Genomic DNA, 27,926 nt, shown 5'->3' on the forward strand with positions numbered 1-27,926 from the left:
AAAGATCATGCCATCACTTGTACTACTCTAAAATGGACATAGAGTGGGCTTAGATTCACTCATGTCACTTGGACTATAGCTATTCTAGAAATGAAAGACATGGGGTGGGATTGGGCAGGTTATGAGACCATTAATATAATCTCTTTGTGCAACCACATTACCTCAAGGTGTCTTCATAGTACCACATTACTTCAATGTGTTCTCATGACTTTCAAAGTAAACATCCTCATTTGAATTGAAAAACAAGAATATATATATATATATATATATAATTTTTGTTTATTCTTTGATTTATAATTTTTAGATAGTTGATATTATATAGTTAAGTTTTATTTTCTATTTATATATATATATATATATATTTGCTTTTTGCTGTTATAATTTAAATAAAAAAATTGTAAAGAAGAATTAATCCTTTTATATACATATTATAATTTATGTAAATAGATAATCTATACAAACGTATCAATTGTGTTTACAGTTTATCTTGGGTGGTTGGAACAATGATTGTTATCCTTCAAGAGCCATAATATGTATATTCCTCCTATGGAATATAAAGGTATTTTCCACATGAAAAAAATGGTGTGATGATGATGATGATAATGATAATGATGATGATTAACGTCCACTAAGACCAATATGGTCTATTGGATCTTAAGAGGGTAAGAAATTAATCGAAATTCTTTAGCATATTATTTCTATGTTTGAAGAGAAGTGAGAGAAGCATTCCGAGTTCATCATAGTTTTGCTACCTTAATAAGTCAAGAGGGTTGGTTGTGTGACAGATATTTTGAAAATTAGAATGAATTCAACTATAAGCCAGGGAATCTAAGAAAAAATGTTTTTCATCTTCAACCCTTTTTTGCTACCTTAATAAGTCAAGAGGGTTGGTTGTGTGACAGATATTTTGAAAATTAGAACGAATTCAACAATAAGCCAAGGAATCTAAGAAAAAATGCTTTTCTCTTCAACCCTTTTTTGCTACCTTAATAAGTCAAGAGGGTTGGTTGTGTGACAGATATTTTGAAAATTAGAACAAATTCAACTATAAGCCAGGGAATCTAAGAAAAAATGCTTTTCATCTTCAACCCTTTTTTGCTACCTTAATAAGTCAAGAGGGTTGGTTTTGTGACAGATATTTTGAAAATAGAACGAATTCAACTATAAGCCAGGGAATCTAAGAAAAAATGCTTTTCATCTTCAACCCTTTTTTGCTACCTTAATAAGTCAAGAGGGTTGGTTGTGTGACAGATATTTTGAAAATTAGAACGAATTCAACTATAAGCCAGGGAATCTTTTCATCTTCAACCCTTTTAGTATTGTAGAGGTGACACACTCTTTCTTCCCATGGTGTTTTGGGAGTAGACCAATGCGCAATTTCACTATGAGGGTCACGAAAATTAGTTCTTATCTTAGCAATGTTCATTTTCTTCTTAACACTAGTCAAGACAGACAAATAATTCTAGTTTTCAAGATTGGAGTTGATCACCTCCTTGTAATGTCTCACTTTCCTTTTCCCCTCTAACTCTTTATCACTCCATAACTTCTCCTTAAGTTTGGAAGTAATAATATTTTTAATATTATCTTTTCTGCAAGATGATCGCCTGTTTTATTCCCTAATGGTCTAGCCAACATTTGACATCCTTAGGCCATTCTTGCTTGAGGCGAAGGTGGGGGTTTTGGATAGAGTTAGAAGTATTTTTAGGTAACCTCTTGGCTTCCATGTTGTATAACTTCTTCTTATACATGATATACCTTGTCATATGAAATTTACGAATATTTTCCACGTGAAAAAAAAATAATGTATACAAACATATACAGATTATAGAATTTTTGGTATTTGACATTTATGGTTAAAGTCTTGAGAGTCTCCACACATTATAGTGGGTGATTGAGAGTTGAAAACTGTGTTTGCTAGTCATTTTTATTTGAAACATTTTGTAATGCCCCTCTTAGAGAGATTACCCTTGTGATGAAATTTTGAGTCAAGGTTTCACACAAACAGATGACAGAATTAAATTTTGTAACAGAGTTGTCAAAACTAGATAATAGTGATGGTGTGTATACATAACATAATAAAACATTCAGGCAACAATTATCCCATAAGTAACCACTGTAAAAATGAGGACCAGTTTGACCAATCATAGTAGATTCACTATTTTTCTTATGCAATACAAGATAGTTTCTCTTGTAGGGACAACAACTCAGACTAGTCTTTTTAGGTATACAACTGTAGCCACTGCTCTATTATTCAATAACAAAAGATTACAAAATTTGACCAAACCTCCTACTCTTGTTGCCCCGTCTAGTTGGGCTGCGGATATGAATGTATTGTGTTGCCAATCAATGCTATTGCAGAATCCTAGAATTCTTGTTCAATTTTCTACCCTTGAATTTATATCATCATGCTGCATCACTAGATACTAGCTGCCTCAATCCTCTACTTCGTTGCTTCTTTCCAACTTACGAATCCAACCCTTGCTGCTTTAGGGGAGTAGAACCTAGTGCTCGTTGCCTCAGAAAGAGGGGATCCAGACCTTGCTGCCTTAACTGCCCAGTCCAATGCTTCAAAAAGATAATTCCCAGCCACACGTTGCCTTATAAAACTAGATTCACTGCCCCATAAAGATAATCTCTAGCCCTCGTTACGTCAGAAAGATAAACTTTAGGGAAAACTTGGCCCTGTAGCAAGAAAAGTAGAGAGATTGGCTAGGGTGGAATTTTTCATCACTGAACCTAATAAGAAAAACTAATAAGAAAAAGGATCTTAAAACTCTTCAAGAGCCTCAGGTCAAAATCAAGAAGAGTGACATTCCATGATGATCATAATGACTCTCTTCTCTTCCTTTTATAGATTCTCTTTGGGGCTTTTCCCTCTTTAAATTCAATTTTGTGTGATTTGCAAATTTCCCTGCATTTGCCCTCAATTTAACTTTTACTATCTAATGTTACCTAAGTAATAATAAATAACAATTTCCCCTTTTTTAAATGACTATACCCGACTATACCCTACGGGGTTAAATAGGCTACTATGTCCTCCCTTGGGCAATTAATTTGAAGAGGACATTACAATCCCCTGTCCCTGACATAGCTTGTCCTCAAGCAATTGCAGATTCAGGTGCTGCAAGATCTATTCCCCTTCCCCTTCCCATGTGACATCCTCCTTAGGCAAACCTTTCCACCTGATAAGGTTTTCTGAACTCCCAACAACCACATCGAGGTTAACCAACTTCCTTAAGCGTTTGTTATTTGCAAACCATTCAACCAGTGTCGTCAGATTTTTCACTCGGTCAAGTCTTGCCATAAAGAAGATAATGGGTTTTTTATGGCCATTCAAGGCACACATATGTTCAACTATTTATTCAGGATTGAACCAGAGTTCCTCAATTGAACCATGTAAAGCCGTAAGGTGATGCTGCTTTTTTGTCTACGTACTTGCTCCAAGAGAAACCATGTTGAATTTGGGATCGAAAACATCAATTCCATGAACCACACGGTAGTGTCCTGACAGGTTGAAAGTAGTGTGGCTTTTGTACCGTCCAACAATACTTTTGCTTCTTGTAATCTCTTGATATGTGCTAAAGATAATGAAATTTGGATGATTCATTGCCATTATATGGGCAGTAAATTGGCAAGAAAAATGGTATTTTTCTTCAAAGTTCTTCCAATATAAGTGTGAATGTGGGTATTTAGTCTTCTCCAAAGCATGGGTTATCTTGCACTGAGTGATTCTTGTTTATTCACAATCAAACATATGACTAAATTTCCATCATTGTAATTACCAATAATTAGATCAACTTGACTTTTTAGCTCCACAGTTATTTCATTTGATACATCCTTTGAAAATCTTTCCAAGTAAGGCCACACTTCAAATTGAGAAACCTGGTTGTGCAAAACTCCTTCGTTTGTTTTGAAGGGCACTTAGAGTATCCATGAATGTTGTGTTCCACTAATTCTTTCAATTTGTTGATTGCATGATGTGCCATAGGCCTCAGGAATCAACCAAGTCACCACAATAATCTCAAATGTGATGCCAATCCCTGTCGTTTTATTCTCAGCAACATTTCCTTTTCCAAGGCACAAACTTGATTGAGTATATACACAACTTGTCCACCCGTATCCAACCTTCCTAAAACATTTGCTTGCCCAAAATAACCATGACGTGAAAGAATCACAACAGTAAAGACCATTGGCATCCTTCCTAGAAATGTTTCTAAATTCGATGGATCAGGTGCTTGAAGGATATCCAAGAGAAAACGAATCATACCCAACACATGTTATACATTTTCTCCCCATCCTTTTTCCAATCCCATTTCTTGTAGATCATGTTCAAACTCCATATATGGTGTATTCGAGGGGAACTTGTTAAGATGTTCCTCTACCTTTACCAAGGCTAAGAGTAGCTTGAGAAAACTTTGTATCCTCCCATTTAGTATCAACTTTTGGCGTCAGTAGTTGTGTGCTTGAAGGAAATCCAACAAAGGTTGCATGCTATCTTTATCATGGAATAGTCTTGAGGGACAAATGTCGATTCAAAAATTGAACTCCACTATCAATGGAAGAAGGTTGTGTTGGGCGAGGAAAGGATGCATTGAAAGGCCCAAGGTTTAGCTCCAATACACAGTTATCCTTGACATTTCCATTCACAAGGTGTTCCTTGAATTCCAAATATTTAGCTACATAAATTTGTTCAATAGCAAGTTCATCAACATTGACATGGACATAATCCCACACACCAGGTCTTGGCCATACCATAAGAACAACCCATGGTGGAAGAATGATGGCCTTTTCTATCTCATCCTTGAATATATTTGGATACCTCTAAGGTGTAGTGATCACTAGTTTGACCCCTTCCAGTTGCCCTATGGTGTGTTCAAAGCCCTTTTCAGGAGGTCTCCCTGGAGGGATCTCTCCAAAAACCTAGTCATGCTTATTCAACAATAACTGAATATTTGCATGATATTGTTGGTTTCTTTTTTGCGACTTCTGATTTGAAATTAAACTTTTTGTTGCGGAAGCTATATCTCCATGCTCGAATATAGCCTTCATTCTCTTAGCTAATATAGTTCGAGGACCACAATTGGACATACCCCTCAACACTACCTTACTGCCATTTGAGGCCCTGAATTCCATCTCCATTACTTGGTAGTTCATTGAGAACTTCCCCAACGAGTATAACCATTGTACCCCCAATACAACATTGGTGTCTACGAGATCTACTACATAGAAGTCATCGGTGAATGTGTAATTGCCCGATGTCACATTCAATCGTGGAATGCTCTTTGTGCATGTCATGTTTTACCCATTACCCACCACAACGCTAAAGCCCTTAAACTCTTTTGTGGGAATACCTCTCTTTACCACCAAAGTTGCATCGATGATGTTGTGAGTTGCCTCGCCATCGGCCATGGCTGTGATTTGTTGTCCCCATATGACCCCCTGATCTTGAAGGTCTAATATCTAGGGACTCCAGAAAGAGTGGCGATAGTACCACCCTTAATCACCGTACAATGTCTAGAATCCCCTTTGGCTTCCTCATGGTATTGCTCCCCCTCTAAACTACTAGGCTTACTGCTTGGTGTTGGCATTGTATCTTCTTCATCATCGTTGTCTGACATCACCTCAATATAGTGAACCTTTCCCTTGCCCAAGCATCTGTGACCTGGTTCCCATGGGTCCTTGTAATTGAAGTAGAGTTTCTTCCTTCTTAGCTCGCTATGAGTCTCATTGTCCAACTTGTCCTTCCCATCCCATTCTCTTTGAAATGGATTCTTATCTCTGTTCTTCTGAGTGATGAGTGGTTTGGATGGAGATTTAGATTTAGGCGCTGAATCTTCCATGTCTCGTGTCCTAGTGATGGCATCTTGTAAGGTGGTGAGTTTGAAGGCCTTGACCCAACCACATAGTGGTTTGGCTAAACCTTTTGTGAAGAGCATGATCAACCTTTGTTCATATATCCCTGTCACCATAATAACTACTTGCTGAAATTATGAAATGTAGGCATCTGGTGTTCTGGTCCGCTTGAGCTGTGCTATCTCCCTAAAGTGTATCTTTAGATCCTTCTTATTGTACCAATCTATTGATCTTTTTGTGAAGTCCACGTAAGAAGTAATGCTAGAATGTCCTAGGGTGACCAATCCATGATACCACCATTCATGAGCTTCTCCTTCCAAATGCAAGGTAGTGAATTTGATGGTCTCTACTTCTAACATTGGGTTATCTTGGAGGTAAGTGTCTAACTTTTGTATTTAAGACCTTGCTGAGTATTGGGGTGACCCATAGAAGGAGGGGATGGACAATTTCTCAACCTTGTGCAGTAGATCACAGTTTTGTTGCATGCCCCTATTATGAACCTGGCTTGTTTTTGTACTCAATGTTACTGAATTTAATAAAGATCATAGCTACTCAAACATCCTTTCCAAGTGACGCATACTCCTAGAAATGTTCTGAAAAAATCTTCATTATGTTCTATAGGTTCTTGGTTTACTGCTCCATGACCATCTAGAAATAGGGGTATTAGAGGTCTAGTTGCCCTTGTGTTGGTTTGCATAGAGATGTTAAAAGGACATGGATTATTGTTGTTACTTCCTTCTACCAGACTCTTGCTACCTCCATTAGATCCATTAGCAACATTGTTGCCTGCATTACTTAGATTTTCCAGAATCTGGGTAAGCAATTGGGCCATTTGCTACTGCCCTTGTGCCATCGGTTGAGTCATCTGTTGTTGCCCTTGTGCCATCTGTTGAGCCATCTACAGTTGCCCTCTTGCTAGCTCCCCCAAGATGTCAAAGGGGTTAATTTCTAGTGGTTGCTCTTCCCTGTTTGCCATGACTGAATTGTTGGTACCCTTCTTTTTCCCCACTGTAACGTTTTCCCTATCCTCAGAGAGCATCCAAAAATCATATGCTCACAGGTTGGTAGGATGCACAACTCTGATACCACTGTAATGCCCCTCTTAGAGATATTACCCTTGTGATGAAATTATGAGTTAGGGTTTCACACAAATAGATGACATAATTATATTTTGTAACATAGTTGCAGTATTTTATTAAACTAGATAACAATGATGGTGTGCATGCATAATATAGTAAAATATTCAGGCAATAATTATCTCATAAGTAACCACTATAGAAATGAGGGTCATTTTGACCAATCACAACAGATTCACTATTCTTCTCATGTAGTACAAGATCCACAGAGTCTCAGCAAGAAAAGTAGAGAGATTGGCTAGGGTGGAATTTTTCACCATTGAAACTAATCAGAAAAAGGGGTCTTAAAACCCCCCAAGAGTCTCAACACAAAATCAAGAAGAGTAATAATCCATGATGATCATAATGACTTACATCCCTTCCTTTTATAGATTCTCTTTGGGAATTTTCCCTCCTAAATTCAATTTTAAGTGACTTGCAAGTTTCCCTCCATTTTCCCCAAATTTAAGTTACCTAAGTAACATTGAATACTAATTCTCCCCTTTTTAAATGACTATAGCCTACAAGATTAAATAGGCTACTACATGAGCCATCCTTGCCTTTTGTTTGAATGGAATTCTCCATACAGATGATTTTTTAAAGATTAATTTAGAATTGCAGGGAGTGTTGTTGTATCTGCAAGCACTCATGGAATGCTTAATGGTAAACAGATGATGAGCTTGGCTTTCAAGAATGTGAATGTGGGACTTCCTTGTAAATTTCCTTCAGTCCATGATCGCCAAGAAGATAGTGGAGCAATTAAATCGCGCTCTGGTTACCTGTGCATGACCTTCCTTCTTGCAGCCTTGGCCTTCTGTCACCGCCATGGCCCCTGCGGAGCCTCTTTTGGTAGGGGTTCCTCCTCTAGAATCGTTACCTCTGGCTCAACATCCTCCAGAAGAGTCCGCAACAAACTTTGCAAGTTTGATCTCTTCACTAGGACCTCCTCGATTTAGACCCTCTGTCTCTAAGTTCGTCAAGAAACTCGAGGACATTCTAGAAAACGTTTTGCTGCCTTCTTTGCCCCATAGAGCAGTGATCTCTTTACAAGAAAGAGGATTGGTGGGACAGTTCACAGGCCTATGGCCTTCTTTGAAATCGGTGCAAAAATGGGTTGAAAGGAACTGGTCACATTCAACCCATGGGAAAATCTCCATTCGCTTTTGTGGCAGAGGATACTTCACTTTTCATTTTGAAACTAAAGAGGACAAAGATCTTATCTTCAGGAACGAGCCCTATTTCATGGATACAAGAGGACTTTATTTAAACAGATGGACGCCAGATTTTGATCTTGAGCTGGATATCCCAAGTGTTGTTCCAGTTTGGGTGCGCCTTCCCCACCTCCCTCTCCATTGTTGGGGAGATGAGTCGGTAAAAGAAATAGGAAATGTAGTGGGAAAATACATAGACATAAGCGAACCAAAGGAGAATATGCATGCTTGTGCAAGAATCTGCGTCGAAGTCGATCTAGGCAAAGGACTCCCGGAAGCAATAAAGATCAAGGTGGATAATTGGATGCATATTCAGCGATCAGACTACGAGCAAATCCCATTTAAATGCAAGGTATGTCACGAATATGGTCATTTTTCTAATAGATGTCCAAAAAAGCAAGAATCTGAAGAAGTAGAAGTGCAGGAAACAAAATGGGAACCAATTAAAAAAAAAGAAGACAACAAACAAACTCTCTTCTCAGCAAGCCCCATCCTCATCTGCTCCTCCTCCTTTGAGCAATCCCCCATCTCATCAACCCCTATCTTCTAATCCCCTCCTTGACTCCAACCCCTTTGGACCCCTCGACTCCTCTCTCGATCCTCCTCCCGCTGATCATGTTAGTCCTTCTTCATCGCCTCCCCCCTTCGCCCCTCTCTCTCCCTCCCTCCCTTCGTCCCTCCCTCTCTTCTCCCACTCCTCCCCTCCCCACCTTTCCCCTCAACCCTCCCCCTCCTTCTTTTGATAGAATCCTCACAAGAAATCAGTCCAGAGACTCTTTGCTCTCTTCAGATAACCAAAAAAAACAAGGAAGAAAGACCAACAAGGAAATCAGGGATGAAGCAGCTGCTAAGGAAATGGAAATGGGTACTCAACAACCTATGGACTCTTTCCTCGAAAAAAAGTACAGGCAACAAGGAAAAAAACCATCATCCTAATCGAGGGAAAGGTCCCTCTGCATCAAACCAAAGCAAGTAATGAATCTGGTCTCTTGGAATTGTAGAGGACTGGGACATCCTTCGAAATTTAATGCAGCAAAAGACCTCTTAACAACGGAAAAACCTGATATATTCATGATCTAGGAGACCAAAATTACTGAACAATAAATGGGAAAAATAATACAAAAGCTAAGGAATTATGATGGCGCAGTCCTCCAAGCAACTGGGGCTTCGGGAGGAATTAGTACAATATGGAGAAAGGACATATGGGAACTGCAGAACCAACAAATAGACCAACACTGGATCAAAACAGAATTGAAAAATAGAACTTCAGATTTTCAATTTTGCCTTTACAATATTTATGCTCCAAACCATTACAGAGACAAAGAGACATGTTGGAATTCCCTCAAAGAAAATCTACTTCAAAACCAAAACAAAAGCATAATAATAGGAGGCGATCTAAACTTGGTTTTGAACGCTGAGGAGAAATTTGGAGGCACTTTTCATGTTGATCCATCTCGAGATGCCCTTGAAAGTATTATAGAATGTCACAGTCTAATGGACATTCCTCCAAGGAACGGGAAATACACATGGAATAATAAAAGGATCGGGAAAGGCAATATTAAAGAGAGACTTGATAGGATCTTAATCCAAGATAGTATTATAGCAAACTTCAGCTCAGTATGTTAAAAAATTATCCCCTCTGCAGCCTCTGATCACAAGCCAGTGGCAATCAGATTGGGGACAATCGAAAATTTGGGCCCCCTCCCATTTCGATATTGTCCCTCTTGGAACAACAATGAAGAAGTGAAACAAATTATAGCAGCAACATGGGCACAAAAGGTCATTGGCTCACCAAGTTATATATGGGAAACTAAATTAAAATCAGTGAAAAACGGTCTAAAAGCTTGGGCAAAGAACAATCACAAGGAACCACAGAAAAGAAAGAACGAATTGCAAAAAGAAATGGAAGCAGTGCAGGAAAAAATAGAATGCATGGAGGACACAAAAGAGAACCAACTAAAGGAAAAATAATTATATTGGGAAATCTACAGAAGTAATAGGAAAGAGGAAGAAGAATGGAGGCTTAAGTCTAGAAACATTTGGATTCAGGCTGGGGACAAAAATACTTCATTCTTCCACAATACAACAAAGATGAGAAGAATTATAAACCAAATAGATACGATAAAAGGTGAAGGAGATCAAGAGATCAAAGGGCAAGAGGCACTCAAGAAAGAAGCACACAACCACTTTAAAAACTTATTAACAGCTGAGCCATTAATTCCAGAATTCGAGAGCTTCACTAAGCATATCCCAAAAAGGATAAATGAAGAAGCAAATTTAGAACTTTTGAAAGAGGTTGAAGAACACAAAATACAAGCAGTTGTGTGGAGCCTTCAGCTTGACAAAGCTCCTGGTCCAGATGGCTTTTCAATAGCTTTCTATCGCTTCAACTAGAGCATCATCAAAAAAGACCTCACTAGAATGATTAGAAATGTTTTCCGAAAAAAGAAGCTCGGAGGTTTCACAAATTCAACATTTCTAGCTCTCGTCCCAAAAGAAGCCAGACCCTCATCTTTCAACCGATTTCGACCTATCTCATTGTGCAACTCATCATATAAAATCATCACCAAAATCCTTGCCAACCGCATAAAACCTCTCCTACCCAATTTAATTTCAGAAAATCAAGGTGGGTTTGTTCCCAACAGACAGATTGTGGACAATATCATGATCGTCCAAGAAGCATTGCATTCTAGTCTCGCAAGAAATGAGCAGGGCTTCATTCTAAAACTTGACATGGCTAATGCTTTCGATAGAGTCAATTTGTCTTTTTTATCAGCTGTTCTCAAATCATTTGGCTTCTCTAATGAGCTGATAGAAATAATAAATGCATGCATTGTTGGTCCATGGATAGCTCCTCTCATTAATGGCAGACCGAGTGAGTACTTTCAAAGCTCTCGGGGTTTGAGACAAGGCTGCCCCTTGTCCCCCTTCCTCTACATAATAATGGCTGACTCGTTGAGCAGAAATCTTGAGCATTGTAGAAGAAATCACACCCTAATAGGCCTATCAACTAGTTCTGGAATCAAAAGTATAAATCACTCCCTTTTTGCAGATGATACTCTTTTAATGGGAGGAGCCTCTTGTATAGTGGCTCGAAGATTCAAAAAAGTTCTAGACAAATTTATGGAAGTATCAGGATGCCTACTCAATAATAAAAAGAGCAGAATTTATGGTTGGAATGCTCCTCCCCGCACCCTCCAAAGAATGTCACAAATTCTTGAGATCCCCCTTCAGGCCAAATGGAACCACTTTTTATATTTGGGACTACCGGTAACAAAAGAAAATCTGAAAGCAGAATTGTGGAACAAATACATCGAGAAAATGAAAAAAAAAATACAAACTTGGGGAATGATTTGGCTTAATTTAGCCGGAAGAGTAACTCTAATCAAGTCCATTCTGTCAGCTCTTCCCATCTACCAATTTGCAACAATTTTAGCTCCGACAAGTATACACAAGCAAATCGAACTAATCATAAGGAGCTTCCTCTGGCAGGGAGGGAAATCAAAAACAAAAAATTCAGTCTCATAAAATGGGAACAGGTAACTTCACCATACGAGAAAGGAGGAATCTCAATTAGACTTCCGGGATTGATGAACTTGGCCCTAGGAGCTAAAATAGCTTGGAGATTCATTATTGGGGACAATTGCTGGTGGAAGCAGGTATTGGAAGCCAAATATCTGAGCCACTCTCGCTTTTCTTTTCTCACAAGGAAAACTCTGACTAGGCCTTGCACCCAAATGTGGAATCTAATAAAAAAGGTTCTTCCTTTCATAAAGGAGAATACATCTAGATTGTCGGGCAATGGTAGAGAGATTAGTATATGGGAAGAAAGTATAATGGGAAAGCAACCTCTCTCCACCCATCCAAAAATCCAAAGATTAAAAAGATGGTTAAGCTCAAAAGGATTTCGTACTTTGGATTCAATTTCACAATGGGATCAACATGACAACACTTGGAAAGAATGGAGGAAAATTGATTTACCTCAAAACCTCAAGCAACAATGGGACTCCTTCATCTCTCTTCTCAAAGGAGCAGCCCCAATCAATCAAGAAACCCATGATTCTTTCATATGGGACCCCTCTGGAGGAGACTACACAGTGAAATCGAGCTACTTAAAACTCCAAGAACAGCAAGGGAATCAAGAATGGCCTCCTTGGAAATCGATTTGGAAAACTGAAAGCCTCCCAAAAATCAAAATGTTCATTTGGACTCTTTTGAAAGGGAAAATCCTCACAACTGATAATCTTAGAAAAAAGGATTCTCAGGGCCCTCTCGATGCCCCATGTGCCTCATGGCAGAAGAAAGCATACAACATCTTTTCCTTGACTGTACTTTTGCAACTGAATGCTGGAGCCAGCTTGTAAGACCATTGGAATTAGAAGTGAATCTAACCCGACCCTTCTCTGAGTTTTATGTATCATGGAAAAAAGAGTATCCTTATTCTCTCAAAAATAAAAACACCATCAAAAGATATTGGACAAGCCTTCCCTCATTCCTTTGCTGGCAAGAAACAAACAAATATTCTAGAACTACAAGCCCAAAGTAGGCAAGGTGCTCTCAAAAGCTTGGGGGCTAGCCACAGAATTTCTATCAGCAAAAGGAGCAAAAATAACAGATCTCAACCAACTTCAGCTAGAAGAAAGAATATGGATTAGCTTCGCAAACAACATGCCAAATCTGCCAACCATTTCTAAAAGAAAAGAAGTCAATAAGAACTAGAAAGTTCGACTAAAAGAGGAGGAATTCATTCAATGGATAAATGCTCTAACCAGGCCATGCCTTTTCTTTGATGGCGCATCAAAGTCAAATCCAGGGCTTGCAGGGGCAGGAGGCATCCTTATTGATCAAGACAGGCATAATCCCATTACTTTTGAATGGGGATTGGGAAAGACTTCAAACAACAAGGCAGAGGCTTATGGACTCCTTTTGGGAGCAAAAATATTAAAACAAAGAAATCTTATGAATCCAATTATCCTGGGAGATTCCTCCATCCTCATCCAAGCAATGATCAATAAGCACAATCCGAAAAATGCAGCGTTGGCCCAACTTACAACCAGGATCAGACATCATTTAAAAGATTTGGGACAAGTCACTTTTATGCACATCTTAAGGGAAAATAATAAAAATGCAGACTCTCATGCAAATAAGGTTGTAGTTCGTCCCCCAGGAGAAGTTAAAATCGAAAATGATATATTTTTCCTTCCAATCCCATAGCCATCCTTCCCTCCTCGCTATCAAATCATTGTCACCTCGCATTATGGATAAGCCTCCTTTAAAATCTGCACCTCTCTTATCATATTCGATGCATTTTCTCTCTCAAATCTCCCCTGATCATTCCCTCTGCCCAACTTCGATCTCTGTCTGACAGACTTCTTCTCTCTTCCCGTGACTTTCCCCTGTCCTTCTCCCGCTCGATGCATCCCTCCCTCTCCTTTTTATTTCCTCCTCCCGTCGTTGCTCCTCATCCTCCCTCACTACGCCTCTCTCAGCCTCGCAGCCCCTCCCTGTGCTTCCATGCCTCCCCTCCTCGCTGTTCCCTCGTCTCCTGATTGCTGAGCGCTCCCTTAGTTATTGCCAGGCCTCTTGTCATCTTCCCTTCTCCTCCCCTAGCTTTTCATGGCCTCACTGGCTCTTTGTTTATTCTGGTTATACTCTGTGGACATGCTGCACCCTTTAGATTCGTATTTCTCTGCGCTTAATTGTGGCATCGAGTATCTTTCGACAAAGGATAAGTTATCCTCTTCTTCAACCAGGCCAGCGCAAAGGCCAACTTCAGGGACTCCGGGATCATGGACCCTCTAGATCAGGCTTCAAAGAATGAAAGGTGTGTCTATTGCAGGACGAACAAGTATATGGTCGATTAGTTGAGAGAGACAGTCCGAGAACTTAAGTGCCAGACAAAATCAGATCATTCATATCTAATGGGAAGGCTGGCAAGTCAGAACTCTCAAATTGAAGCTCTAACTAACAAATGTGCACACCTTGAAAACTCAGTCACATTTCTGAAAGACATCTTAACCAACCAGACTGGAGAAAACTCAAGCTTCTGGGGATCAAGGCAGCAATAACAAGCCAAAAGATGAGCCCTCTATTAAATAAAAAAAGGGAATTTTTACAATTTTCTTCTTGTTCCAGTTACAACAACATAAGTTTCATCCTGTAATCAGTTACTATGAATTGTAAATTTCAAGTCTTTTTGCAGCAGTTTGTAAGAATCTACAAATATTCAGCAGTAGGAAATCTAGGAGATTTTGATCTTAGGAGCTCAGCTGACTGGGATGGCGCCTCTATGTTGGCCTACCTCTCAGCTTGGATGGCTCCAAAAAAGCTTTGTATTGGGAGCTAGCTCCCTGCTCTTTTTTGAATAGAAAATCCAATACTTGATTGTGTTAAAATATATATATATATATATATAGACTATTACATGCTCTAAATTAATTTGAAAATGACATTGCAAATTTCAAACTTAAAAAAGAAAAGAAAGAAGATGAAATTGTTTTTTCCTAATTTTATTAAATTTAATATATAAACAAAAAAAAACTCGAGTTATCTATTTCATACATAGATACATATGAATGTGACAACATTTAAAATAAAAAATAAATCTATGGTATGTAATTTTTAATTTTTTAAACATTTAATCTGAAGGAATATAGGTTATGGAATTAAATGATTTTAAAAAACTATATATTGAAATTTTTAATCTTTTTAATATTTAATAAATTCATATTAATTTATTATATTTCAAATTTTATAATTTAAAAAAATTTAAATTGTAATTAAATATTTAATGCCGTCAAAAATTTTAGTTTGAGTGATTTAGTGAACTATTCATTTTGCTAATTGAAATTTACAATGTCATTTATAAAATAGTTGTATCTGGTGTAATAATGAAAGCTTATCTGATCCAAATTACTGTTTCTCTTCAAATTTTTGCTTTGGTTAAATTAAATTAAATATTAATACTATATGAAACATTACCATGATGCTTTCTCCCCTGTTTTAATATATACCTATTATAATGCTTTGTTCTTTGGGAAATGGCTTTTAGAAAGTGACATGCTTGTTGTGCGGTACCATGAATGATTACCAATCATATTCATATTTAGGTAGTTAAGTTTGCATAAAAATTGTTTGATGGGTTTACTTGTTTTTTTCATGTGACTGTTAGTGTACAACCAATGTTATTGGTGATGGTATTTTGTTTTTATTTGTCCATATGTTGATAAGGTAGGTTAACAATTGCTCTTTGTGACAATGCAGAACGGCATGGCTGGTTAATAGTCGGGCATTTGCAATGAAAGTAATGAACACAGCAGAATCGATCAAAAAGGAGAATTGGAAAAGTGATGCCAGCATAGCTTGCCCCAACTGCAATTATAAAATTGAGAACAGCAATGTACTACACTTGACCTACTATAGGCAATGAGTTTTGAATAATAATGTTAATTGATGTTGTTTCGTATAATTCAATTTATTGGCAAGCCAGTTTTGTAAAGATTCCTCCTTAACTAACTCAAACCACAATTCACAATTCTATCTTAACACCAATAAAGTTTTTTATTTTGTTATGTATAGGGAATTGAAACATAAATGACATTTGACGTAGCTAGGTATTGAATAACTTGTTTGTGTTTTATAGATTACACAAAGGGTATTGTTTGATCTTTGAACTATGGCCAAGTTGACAAAATAAATTCAAAACTATAAAATAGACAAATTAGTTTCAAACATCCACACGCATATACTTTATATAGATTGCCATTGAATTATTCTAACCTTCTAATGAGGAGGGTATACATTCCATACTATTGCTAATACTAGTTTTAAACTCTTTAATATCCTCTTGAACTGGGATCTCTGCCCAGTTAATGATCACATTTTGAAATTTTTTAGGTGAGGTCGTTTTGCATCAAGTATATTGTAGAGCTAGTATGGCTATGAGATTCCAATGAAGGAAATAAGTGTTTATTTGTGACTATTAGACTCTCAATTTTGTTTATATATGAACACTGACTAAGCATGATGTAGATGTAAATTTACATTTGTATATCTCTCTATAGGTAAATACCAGTTTTCTTCAGGGACGCGTCCCACAGGGTCGGGTGTGCGCACCCCTCGCAGCCCTTGCACCCCACGCACCTGGGACAGGGGGCCGTCTGGGGAAACGTTTCCCCACGTCCCCCTTTTGGGGAGATGTGGGGAGACGCAAGGGGAGACGCTTCCCCAGTGTGGGGGATGTGAATCCCCAAAAGCGGGACGCCTGGGTGTCCCCCCTCAAAATGGGCTATGCATCCCCCCTTAATTTTGCTTGTAAACAATATTTATGACTGGGGAAACCTAGTAGTTGATCATATTGCCCTACTAATGTTATGCAATTCATGGTAATGTTAAATTCTTAAAGTAAAAGTGACATTCTTCTTTATCTTTCATTTTCATCATTTTACTTAAATTTTTAACATTACCATGAAATGACTCAGGGTGTTTGAGAGTGGTTCTGACATCATTGGATTCATATGGAGAAAGTAGAATTTTAGATCTCACTCAAAATCCAGTAGACTTAACAGTTTTTCAGGAATTCAAGATTTGATGGATTGCAATGTTTCCATTGCATTTTGTCATGTATAAGGGTATGGAATCAGTATTTAATCAAGAGCACCGAGCCCTCTGTGTACTTTAGATTGATTTTTACACTCATCACTCCATTGTTTTTTAGTTTAGTTATATCAATTTACTATTCCAGTCTTTAGATTTCAATATCTATTATAATCTATTTTGCTTAGTACTAATTAGATTCTAGAATGATGAATTTTAATTTTAAATCAATTTAGAATCTAGAATGATGAATTTAATTTTTGAACCAATGTAGATTCTAGAATGGTAAATAATGAATGATGAATATGTATTAGAGTATTTCATTATTGAATCTTGTGGTCTATGGATGAATCATGTATCTATTAGTAAGGATGATGAGTATGGATCAATGTATTTCATTACTTAATTCAATTATGTATGTATCATTGTATTTATGCTTTCATTATTGAAAAAATATATATATATTAAAAAAAATTATATACCTTGACGTCCCCCCTAAATTTCCCTAAAATTTGAGGGTACTCCCACACGTCCCTCTTGTGCGTCTCCCCGCACCCACGTCTCCCCGTTCCGGAGTCTTGGTGGAACATTGGTAAATACTAGAATAGGATTAGTAAGTAGATCTTGAAAACTCGAAACCCTATTTATGTAGTTCAATTATAGTGGTTTCTAATATTTATATTAGTTTTCAATGTTGTAACTCTTCAAATTTTAATCGAGAATATTTGCAACTTCAGCATTAGGTTTAGTACCGACTTAAATGAGATGCTTTATATGATGCAACTCTCCAAGCTCATCTATTAGTTTGTCGATTTGGCTATTAACGTATGTTTGTTTTTTTATTAGAAAGCAAAGTAATTCCATGAGAAATTTATTTTTAATTATTTAAATGAAGTGTGAAAATACGCTTTCCCTCCACTATGATTGCTTATTGTTTTAAATTTCATCAATTTATGTTTATACTAGAAACTAGGTTTTATCTACGCAATTTCTAATTGAATATGTCTTAGACGTGTCTTTGTTTATGGTAGCATGTCCAATATAAATGTTTATTTGTGAAATAGAAAACTCTGATACGCAGAATATATATGAATAAATACTTTATTAAAATGATGAATTACAGATGATGATCATTTAAAATGGGTTGCCTGGCTTGTATACCGCCACGGGCACCCTTTGGGAGAGGGCATGATCTTATGATCGTGCCCTTTCGTCTAAATAACCCTAAAATTAAACAATAAACCTAAAATTAACTAATTTTTGCATAACATTGCCTTCCTCTCGAAGGAATGCTTTGTCCTCAAAGCATAAGTAACGACGGATGATGTTGAAGAATGATTCATTCTCCCATGAAGCGTCTTCTTTGGCAAGTCTTTCCACTTGATTATATATTCCAAAATGATCAAAGTCACACACTGTAAAAGGTCTTGGATTAATCTCTCAATTTCCGTTTTTTGGAGATGTGGATATCGATATGGCTTGATGTTGACGGGGTGTGATCTTGCCATGACTTCTATTGTATGCTCAATTTCCCTATTAGGCGGCATCTTCATAGGTAGGTCTTGAAATACTTTTTCATGCTTCCGAATCAGATCTTGTATCTCTGGTTACTCTTCTCTGGTCATATTTGCAGATAACATTTCTAATTGGTGACATTGTATTGCATAAGCAGGTGCTCTTCTTTGACTCAGTTTCATCATCTGAGATGATGATACAACTTGATTTTCTGGTGCTTGGAATCCGTGTAGCTTGTACTTCTGACCTCCCCATTTGAATTTTATAAATTGTACTTGATGGTTGGCGGCATAAGTACCTAAAGTTCGTAACCATTGGATACCTAAGACTACATCTACTCCGCCTAATGGTACTGTGAAGAATGGAGACTCTAGATTAAAGTCTTGAATCTGCAAATTGACCTTATGGCATTTCCCTACCTTTTCAGTCTTCTTACCATTAGCTACCATCACTTTCATGTTTGGTAAGGGAAATGAAAAGATATTCAGTCTCTTTGCCACCGTTGCATCTAAAAAATTGTGTGTGCTTCCAGAGTCGATGAGAACCACTATGTTGTTCTTCTTTATGTGTCCTTTTAACTTTAAAGTCTGAGGTTGTGATATACCTGTCATAGCTGATAATGATACTTGTGGAATACTTCCATCATCTAGTTCTGGTGAGAATTCTGGGGCGTCTTCTGTGTCTTCTATGTCATTATCTTCACTGTTTGAATCATTGGTTGCTTCACAATTATATAGGTTCTTTGGTTCTTTTCCTTTAGCACCAGTGTTTTTAAAACCGGAACCGGTGACCGGACCGGTCCACCTAATGAACCGGTTTACCGACCGGAACCGGTCTAACGGGACTGGTTTGGTCTAAACGAACCGGTTTTTAAAAAATACATTAAATAATTAATTTTTAATGAAACAAAACTATTTTTAAGATGTAAAACCATGATTCCAAGCCAATAGAGACAAAATATGCAAAGTTTGCTCATTTATATACCATGCAAAGGTGAATATATCAAAATGGCACCGAGTGCAATACATATCATCGACAAAATAGCAAAATACATAAGAAATGAGGCTCATTTCTTATGTATTTTTAGCCTGATTATAAGTATAGGGGTCACCCTACTCTACCTTTTTAGTTTATATTTGCAAATACACATGCCTAACCAAATTCCATATTCTTTGAATCACAGATTATTTGGGAGTCCAAAAGGTGGTGTAAACTGATGAACTTCAGAATTGTAATGTTTTTTTTTTTTTTTTGAAATTGAGAGGTATGTTTTTGCATTTTTTGAGCTATTATACTATGCATTTTGGACTTGTATTGTGGCATAATTACATCTTTCAAGTTCTGCTTGTCATCAAAATTATTAATCTTGGACTCCCACCTTTCTGGCTTTTAGCTTTGGGGACAAAGCTTCCTGGGGAGTTGCATGTTGTGCACCTAAGCACAACATTTTTGTTCACACTAACAAATTCATGTATTTAAGGTATATTTAAGCTTCATAATGTTGTAATAATGTTTTTTCCGTGGGCCTTTATGGTATTATGTTTCAAAATTCAATAATGAATGTCATTTTCATGTAATTAGGGCCTAGGTACTTCTCAACAGTAACTTGGGCCTCAAATATGAGGTTTCTCTCTCTTTTGTGTACATAGGGGCCTTCCAGATGCTTTTTTGTAACCTTTTTTTTGCACTTCAACTATGTATTCAACAAAGTTTGAATGGAGATGTCTCCATACATTCATATTTACAGGTGCAGTCCACTTGAGTGTTCCGGTGCCTCTAACAGTCTTAAGTTTTTGGATCTTCTTATAATTTGAGCTCCGCAGATATCAAATTTTTCTTTATTGCAGTTCATATCTATATTTGCAGTTTTATTGTTTTTTTTTTGCATATAGGCCTGCTAGATTCTGACAACTAACTCTATTTCTTCATGGACTCTGATTTAAAATTAGTACCATCCTTTAAAATGGATATATGTGTGTTTGTGTAGAGGGATGGATAGATAGATAAATATGTTAATATATGTTGTATCAAGTGGTATTGTATCCAAAATGTTTTGAATAAACTTCAAGTATCTGTAGCTGTAGCCTTGTAACAAAGTTTAAATGTCGAGGTCAAAAGCATTCAATGGTGCTGGAAATTGCACCATGAATAACAAATCAAGGTAGTAATATCTATGTTCTAGAAAATGTTGTTGTTTCAGCTGGATTAATTGCACTCTTAAAGAAAGAAAGACACCCATGGATAACCGAAGGATGGAAATGGTAATGAAAATTCTATCATATTTGGCAAGTCAAGGTAGTAATGCACAACCCCAAAACCCCTAAACCACCCCTAAACCACAAAACCACTGCACCTTTTTCATTAATCGGTGGGCTGTCCATAAACCGACTGGTTTAGGATGGAACCGGCCGGTTTGCTACAAACCGGCCGGTTCCGCCCTAAACCGGCCGGTTTTGACCGGTTAGGGCCAGATTTTGGTCACAAGAGGTATTAAACTGGGTTTTTTAGGCCGGTTCGGACCGGCCAGGCCTCCAACCGGCCGGTTAGACCGGTTACCGGTTTTTGTGGCCGGTTTTTAAAACTATGTTTAGCACATCTATGTTTGGGGTCCCACTTCTCACCACAACGTTTACATTTACCCTCTTTTATCCTTTGCATTTCCACATTAGATTTTTCATCTTCACGACGATGTGGTGGAACATATCTTGTATTATTTGAGTCCACATACTGGGGTATCCTTCGTCTTGCATAAGCTTTTTCCGCTGTTGACCAAAATATTGGTTCGGATTTCTTTTCAGCTGTTTTTGCTTTTCGTCTTGCTACTTCTATAGATGTAATGTCATGCATCTCAAGTTTTGCTTGTAAATGGGTTTTGAGTCCCGAGATGTATGACTGAATTAGACGAGATTTTGATAACCCAGGTACTCGTGTTACTAAGGTCTCCCATTCTTGAGTGTATTCATCCACACTTCCTTTTTGTCGTAATTTGATGAGTTTTGAAAAGAATTCTTCTTCCTTTACACCTTGGAATCTTTTGAAGAATGCATCTTTAAATTTTCTCCAGCTAATGACGTGTGTTGTCTTTTTCCACCACATATACCAGTTATATGCTTCTCCTTCCATTTTCATGGATGCATGCCTGAGCTTTTCGTCATCGTCATTGATGTCATATATCTCAAAGTATTCTGCTTTATTTATCCATGCAACATTGTTTTTTTCGTTTCCATCGAATTTAGGCATCTCGACTTTTGCCCTTCGCTGGTATGTTACTACTGGTTGAGCGAAAAAAGGGTGTTGATTGGTAAAGTTATCCCAAAGTTGCTTGTTTGTAAAGGCTGTGTTACTCGCTTCTTGGTGGGGTGTCGCTGATTTTTTTGGGGATTCAACTTTGTCATGAGAGTCTGTGGACTTAGTTGAATCTGACGAGATGTGTTCTTGATTCTCTTCACCTTCTTTTAGTAGTTGTTCGGGTGTAAGTTCGACCTTTTACACAGACTTTTCAACATTGTTAAGACCTCTCTGATGCCTGCTTCTGTCTGAACATGGTAATTTTCCATCTTTATTTCTATTCGATTTGTCGTATCGTGAAGATTTTTGATTTCATCAGCTTGCTCCCCAAGCTTGATCTTGAATTCATTTAGTCTTTTATTGACCTCATCGTGGTTGCTATTTATCTTATGCTCTGCATCCAACAATTTCTTTTGGAAATCCGCCATTGTCATTGTCGACATTGAGCGGGTTTGCGGGGGCGTGTATTTATTTGCCAGCTAAAATATTTTTCCTCCTTTTTTTTTTAATTATCTAAAATAAATTTTATACATATAACTTTTAATTAATTAAAATAAATTTAATTAATTAAATTAACACATATATATAACTTTTAATTAATTAAATATATATATATATATATATATATATATATAACTTTTTAATTAAATAAATTAACTTTTTATATATATATATATATATAAAACTTATAACTAAATTAAAGTTATATGTTATAAAATTTATAATATATTTTATATATAACTTATATATATTTATATATATATATATATATATATAAATTAACCGTTATATACAATTTGCGGATATAAATATATATTATATATTTCACGTTATTTATATAAATAAATGTTATATATATAACGGTTAATTTATATCCTCTAAGTGTTAATTTGGTAGCACTTCTAATAAGTTTTCCAAAGTCAACACTAACACCCAAATTAATGAACAAAGTTCTCGTGGGTGGTTACCGTCACGTTAATTGAAAGTTTGATTTTTTTTTTGTGACGGATTACCGCAGACGTGATCGGACGGCAGTAAAAACTGGACAGTGGCAATTACAGGCACGGCGGAATGAACCGAGGGTTTGACCTATCACAAAAACACCTTCGAGCAGATACATGGTTACACCGTCGACTCACTGCAGATGTTATTCCACGTAGCCGGTACGTCTGGACAGCAGTAGGTTGTCGTATTGTGGCTGCTACACGATGAGCAGATGAGTGGGTGCTGGATGACATGAGCGCCCAGACACGGCCGTGAAGCGACACTTAATACGATGCAGGGAAAGAGGTTTGGGCAGCGGATACTAGGTTCTGTCTAGCGTCTTGCCAGAGAACCGAACAGGCTCTGATACCAGATGAAACAGAAAACTCTGATACGCAGAATATATATGAATAAATACTTTATTAAAATGATGAATTACAGATGATGATCATTTACAATGGGTTGCCTGGCTTATATACCGCCATGGGCACCCTTTGGGAGAGGGCATGATCTTATGATCGTGCCTTTTTGTCTAACTAACCCTAAAATTAAACAATAAACCTAAAATTAACTAATTTTTTACATAACAATTTGTTTTCAACATCATAACTTTTTGTAGAAATTCCTTGTAGATTCAAACTGCTAATTGTAATTTACTAAAACAATAGACTTGAATCTACTCTACTCATCGGCAGAAACAATTAAATGACCTCGAAATCACAAAGCACACAAGAGAAAGAATTCAATCAACACATTACACAATGATTTCCTGGGGAAAGCCACAACTAAAAACCCTTGTTATCTGTATATTGCATCTGTCAAAAAAGATGAGAAGATTACAATGCTTTGTTCAAGCCCGAACAACCTCTGCACTATCTCTATCTGTCTCACTGCTTCCTAGACAAGCCCAAGCCAATACTTAACCAAATTTTGGCTTTCCCAAGTCCCTATTTCCTTGCGTTCTTTCCTTGGGAATTAGCCCCTATTAACTAGGGAAACTCCTCACTTGAAATTGCAGAATCCTCATAGGTCTTCCTCTTGACTGCATGCACCACCTGTACAATTCAGATGATTATACAACTGATAGTACACTATCCCTAAACTCCAATCTCAACTGGATAACTCTCAAATCTGACATGCATGAGTTATTTATGAGTGAATCATTAGTTAACTGGTTGAACACATGAAGCAACACCCCACTGTTTGACCTCCTACAAATTCGTCCATCAGTTGGAACTAATTTAATTGACTTTCACTCAGTTAAATTGAATTAATTAATTACAACTCAAAATAAACTCAACCAAGACTCCTATAATGTAGGAGACATTCTACATGACTCTAGTTAGACCCTCAACTCGAAATAACTGAGCCAACTAAGTCAATATAACTTAGTTAACCTGTACAATTTGTTTTGTGATGTGGAATTACAATTTTATTCCTAATTTAATTCAAGGACAAAATTAAACTAGGATTTTCTTGCTGCATCTTCAACACTCCCTTTGAATAAGAAAGGGATTATCTGTTACCCTGATCTTGCCTCTATGGAACACGAATTTGCCTCTTGACAGTGCCTTAGTCAAGATGTCTACATTGTGTTCCTCTGTAGGATCGTACTCCAGCAACATGATTCTCCTATGCACACAATCTTTGAGATGGTGATATCGTATGTCGACATGCTTGGACCGATCATGAAAAAATAGATTCTCAGAGAATTTGATACAACTCTGATTGTCACAATAAATCATTGTAGGATCCATTTGTTGACCAAATAACCCAACAAGAATTTTCCTCATCCAGATAGCCTCACAAGCTGCTTGACTAGCAGCGATTTACTCTGCTTTTGCTGAACTGAGTGCAATTGATCTCTGCTTCTTGTTGTACCAATAAACTGCTGCTGACCCAATACTGAAGATTCCCCCTGATGTGCTCTTCCTGTCGGATGGATTCCTTGCCCAATTTGCATCTGTGAAGCCTTGCAGTATCACTCCCTTTGTCCGTCTGTACCAAAGACCAAACTGAGTGGTACCTATGAGGTATCTCAACACATGTTTAGCTGCCTTCCAATAGAGTTTGGTTGGCTTAACCATTGCTTGACTACGCTGGTTAATTGCAAAACACATGTCTGGTCATGTGTTCACCAAATACCTAAGTTGCATGAAACGCCGAAACGTTTCAGAGTTTCTGAAACGAGTACGTTTAGAAACGTCACCTCCCAAAACTAGAAACGTTGGTCGAAACGTCATATATGTATATATAAAAAGATATATATAAATAAATAAGTGAATAACACATTATCTTTGCAAGAAAAAAGGGAATAAGACCCATGGATGACAATTTAGAAATAAAAACAAGTCTATACTAACTCTCATAGATGATTACATGATGGTGGAGTTTCAACCGAGTTTCAGCCAATTTTCGGAGTTTCGAGTACTGATACGGCCCGAAACGCTGGGTTCCTAGATGTTTCGTGAAACATAGCCAAATACATAAGTGAACCCACAAGTTGCGTGTAAATAGTAGCCTCCACTACTTCACCTGAAGTAGGATCTTCCTTCCTCCAATTCCCTGCTAGAGGAGTCTCCATGAGGTTGCTGCTCTCCATGTGGAACTTCTTTAATATCTTGTTGGCATACTTGCCCTGAGAGACAAACAGTTCCTCATCTCCTTGCCATACTTCCATTCAAAGGAAATAATGGTAAAGGTTTGCATCTGCTTCACTTTTGATGAAGTCCAACTTGGTGAAATAGCTATCAATCTTGGTGTACCAAGCACGGGGTGTTTGTTTCAATCCATATAATGCTCACTTGAGTCTGCACACATGCGACTCTCCGTTGAAGGTCTCAATTCCTTCTGGCTTTGCAATGTACACCTCTTCCTCAATCACTTCATTGAGGAATGATGTCTTCACATCCATCTGATGTATCTTCCATCCCATCTGTGCTGAAAGTGCTAGAATAGATATGATTGAAGAGTACCTTGCTACTGGAGCAAAGGTCTCCTCATAATCAATTCCCTCCACCTGAGAGAACCCTCTAGCCACAAATCTGGCCTTGTGTTTCTCCACACTCCCATTTGCTACTTGCTTTACCTTGTAAAGTCATCTAGAACTCACCACTGACTTGTCTGCTGGTCTTGGGACCACTTCCCAAACACTGTTTCTGATAATGGAGTCATACTCCTCTACCATGGCATCAACCCATACTGGTTGTTGCACTGCTTCCTCAAATGAGGATGGCTCAATCTCTACACTCTCGCTCATCAAAGCCATGTAGCCAATGTACCGATCTGGTGACCTCCTTTGCTTGCGCTGTGATGTGGATGCTCCCACATTCTCTCTAGCATCATGCATTAATTTGTCAGCCTCTCTGGTGCGCTTCCTTCCATCTTTGGAAGTCTCTGCATGAGTGGGTACTTCCACTTTGTGCTCCTCTGCATGTGGCTGCTCCACATCATCCTCAGGTTCTCCTTTTGGAGCTAAAAGCTCCTCATCTCCATGCAACAAAAGCTCCTTCTGAAGGGAACATATCATGGCCTTCTCTTCATTGAACTTCACATCTCTATGAACCATTGTCATCTTGTGAGATGGCAGGTACACTCGATAGTCGTGAAGTGTATCAGTGTACCCCACAAATATGTTCAACTTAGTTGTTGGCTCTAGCTTTTTCCTTCCATCCTTGGTAACATGACAGTAAACTGATGAACCAAAGATCCTGAAGTGTTCCACATCTGGTTTCTTACCTGAAAAAGATTTTTTTGGTGTACTCATCTCGAGAATCCGATGAGGACTCTTGTTCTGCACATATACAACAATGTTGCATGCTTTAACCCACAAGTGCAATGATAGGCCTTGATCATGTAACATCGCCCGTGCAATTCCTAGAATACTTCTGTTCTTCCTTTCAGCCACCCCATTATGATGTGGCTTATGGGGTGCTATTAACTCCAATCCAATGCCTTCTGATGCACATAAGTTCTTGAATTCATTCGACACATATTCTCCATTGTTATCGCTCTTGAGAGCCTTCACTTTCCTGCCAGTGTCTTTCTCAACAAGTGCTTTAAATTCACAAAATTTAGAGAACGTCTAATCTTTCTTCTGCATGAAGAAAATATAGCACTTATGTGAGAAATCATCTACAAATATTACATAATACCTGTGCTTGGCTGTGGAGGCTGTCGAGAATGGTCCACACACATCTGAGTGAACTCTTTCAAGGATCGCTTGTGCTCGACTATCCTTATCATGAAAGGTGGCTTTGGTGTACTTCCCCAATGTACACCCTTTGCATGTATCTCTCTGCTCTAGTGTACCCTTAGGAAGTCTTGTAGAAATGTGCTGCATGATCTTCAAAGCGTCGTGGTGCAAGTGATCCAATCTTCTATGCAACAACTCACTGATGTCTCGGCTCTGAACCTTCTCTGCTTTTTTGCTCAAAGTAACAAAGTCTTCTACATCCAATTTGTAGAGGTTCTTCACTCGAACCCCGATCCGCTTCACTTGTCTTGAGGCAATGTGACGAAGGAAAGATTTTCCTTTGCTAAATATCACATCTAGCCACGGTCCTCCAACATAGCAACTTAGACCAAATTCTTCTTCAGACCAGGAACATACATGACATCTTTTAATGTGAGGAGAACTAGACTCCCTCTGAAAATTAATAGTGCCGATGTTGTTTGAGCTATAACTGCGATCATCTCCCATTTCGATGTGCATTTGGAGGTCCTTCTTGTCCAAGTCATTGAAGAATTCTTTGTTTCCGGTCATATGGAATGAGACTCCACTATCCAGATACCACACACTACCCATCACTGATGTCACCATGCAAGTAATGAGGGTGAAACCCAACTTGAATTGTGAAGCAAGAGCTTCACTTGCCTCTCCTCCCGAGGGATTCTTGTTGATCTTCTTGTGCGGACACTTAGTGGCATAGTGTCCCAACTCATGACAGTGAAAACATTTATTCTTCGACAAGTCTTTCTTCTTGCCTGCCTGACTAGAATTTGATTTGGAATGGGATGACGTCCCTTTTCCTTTCTTTGCCTTCTAGCCAAGGCACAATTCTCCTTATCATCATGCCTTGATGAGGATCCGTCTCTAGTGTTTCGTTGAATCTCTTCTTGCACGAAGTTGGACCACAAACGCTCCCACTTTGGTAACTTCTCCCTCCATTTAATGAATCCTGGTAGCTGTGCCAGCTCATGGGAAGGCCTAGAAGTGCTAGGCTGACCAGATCATCTTCAACAACTGTAACATCAACACTTTCAAGTTCATCCCAACATTGGGTGAACTTGGTCAAGTACTTTGGTATTGTGTCGCCCTTCTCCATCTTGATTTTCTGAGCTTGTTCTTCAGTGCCAACTTCCT

General features: G+C 38.0%; 1 protein-coding gene across 1 annotated transcript in view; it reads left to right on the forward strand.

Moving 5' to 3' along the window:
- LOC149239970 (SUPPRESSOR OF GAMMA RESPONSE 1-like) overlaps positions 1-27,926 on the forward strand; it is a 70,512-nt gene that overhangs the window by 12,033 nt on the left and 30,553 nt on the right. The window contains exon 2 of the mRNA XM_089367233.1: positions 15,443-15,578. Within this exon, the coding sequence (XP_089223359.1) occupies positions 15,443-15,578 (136 nt within the window). The remainder of the gene's footprint in view (positions 1-15,442; positions 15,579-27,926) is intronic.

Source organism: Pinus tabuliformis, chromosome 8 (genome assembly GCF_031772625.1).
Source record: "Pinus tabuliformis cultivar Carrire ecotype Pingquan chromosome 8, CPIR1, whole genome shotgun sequence".
NCBI lineage: Eukaryota > Viridiplantae > Streptophyta > Pinopsida > Pinales > Pinaceae > Pinus > Pinus tabuliformis.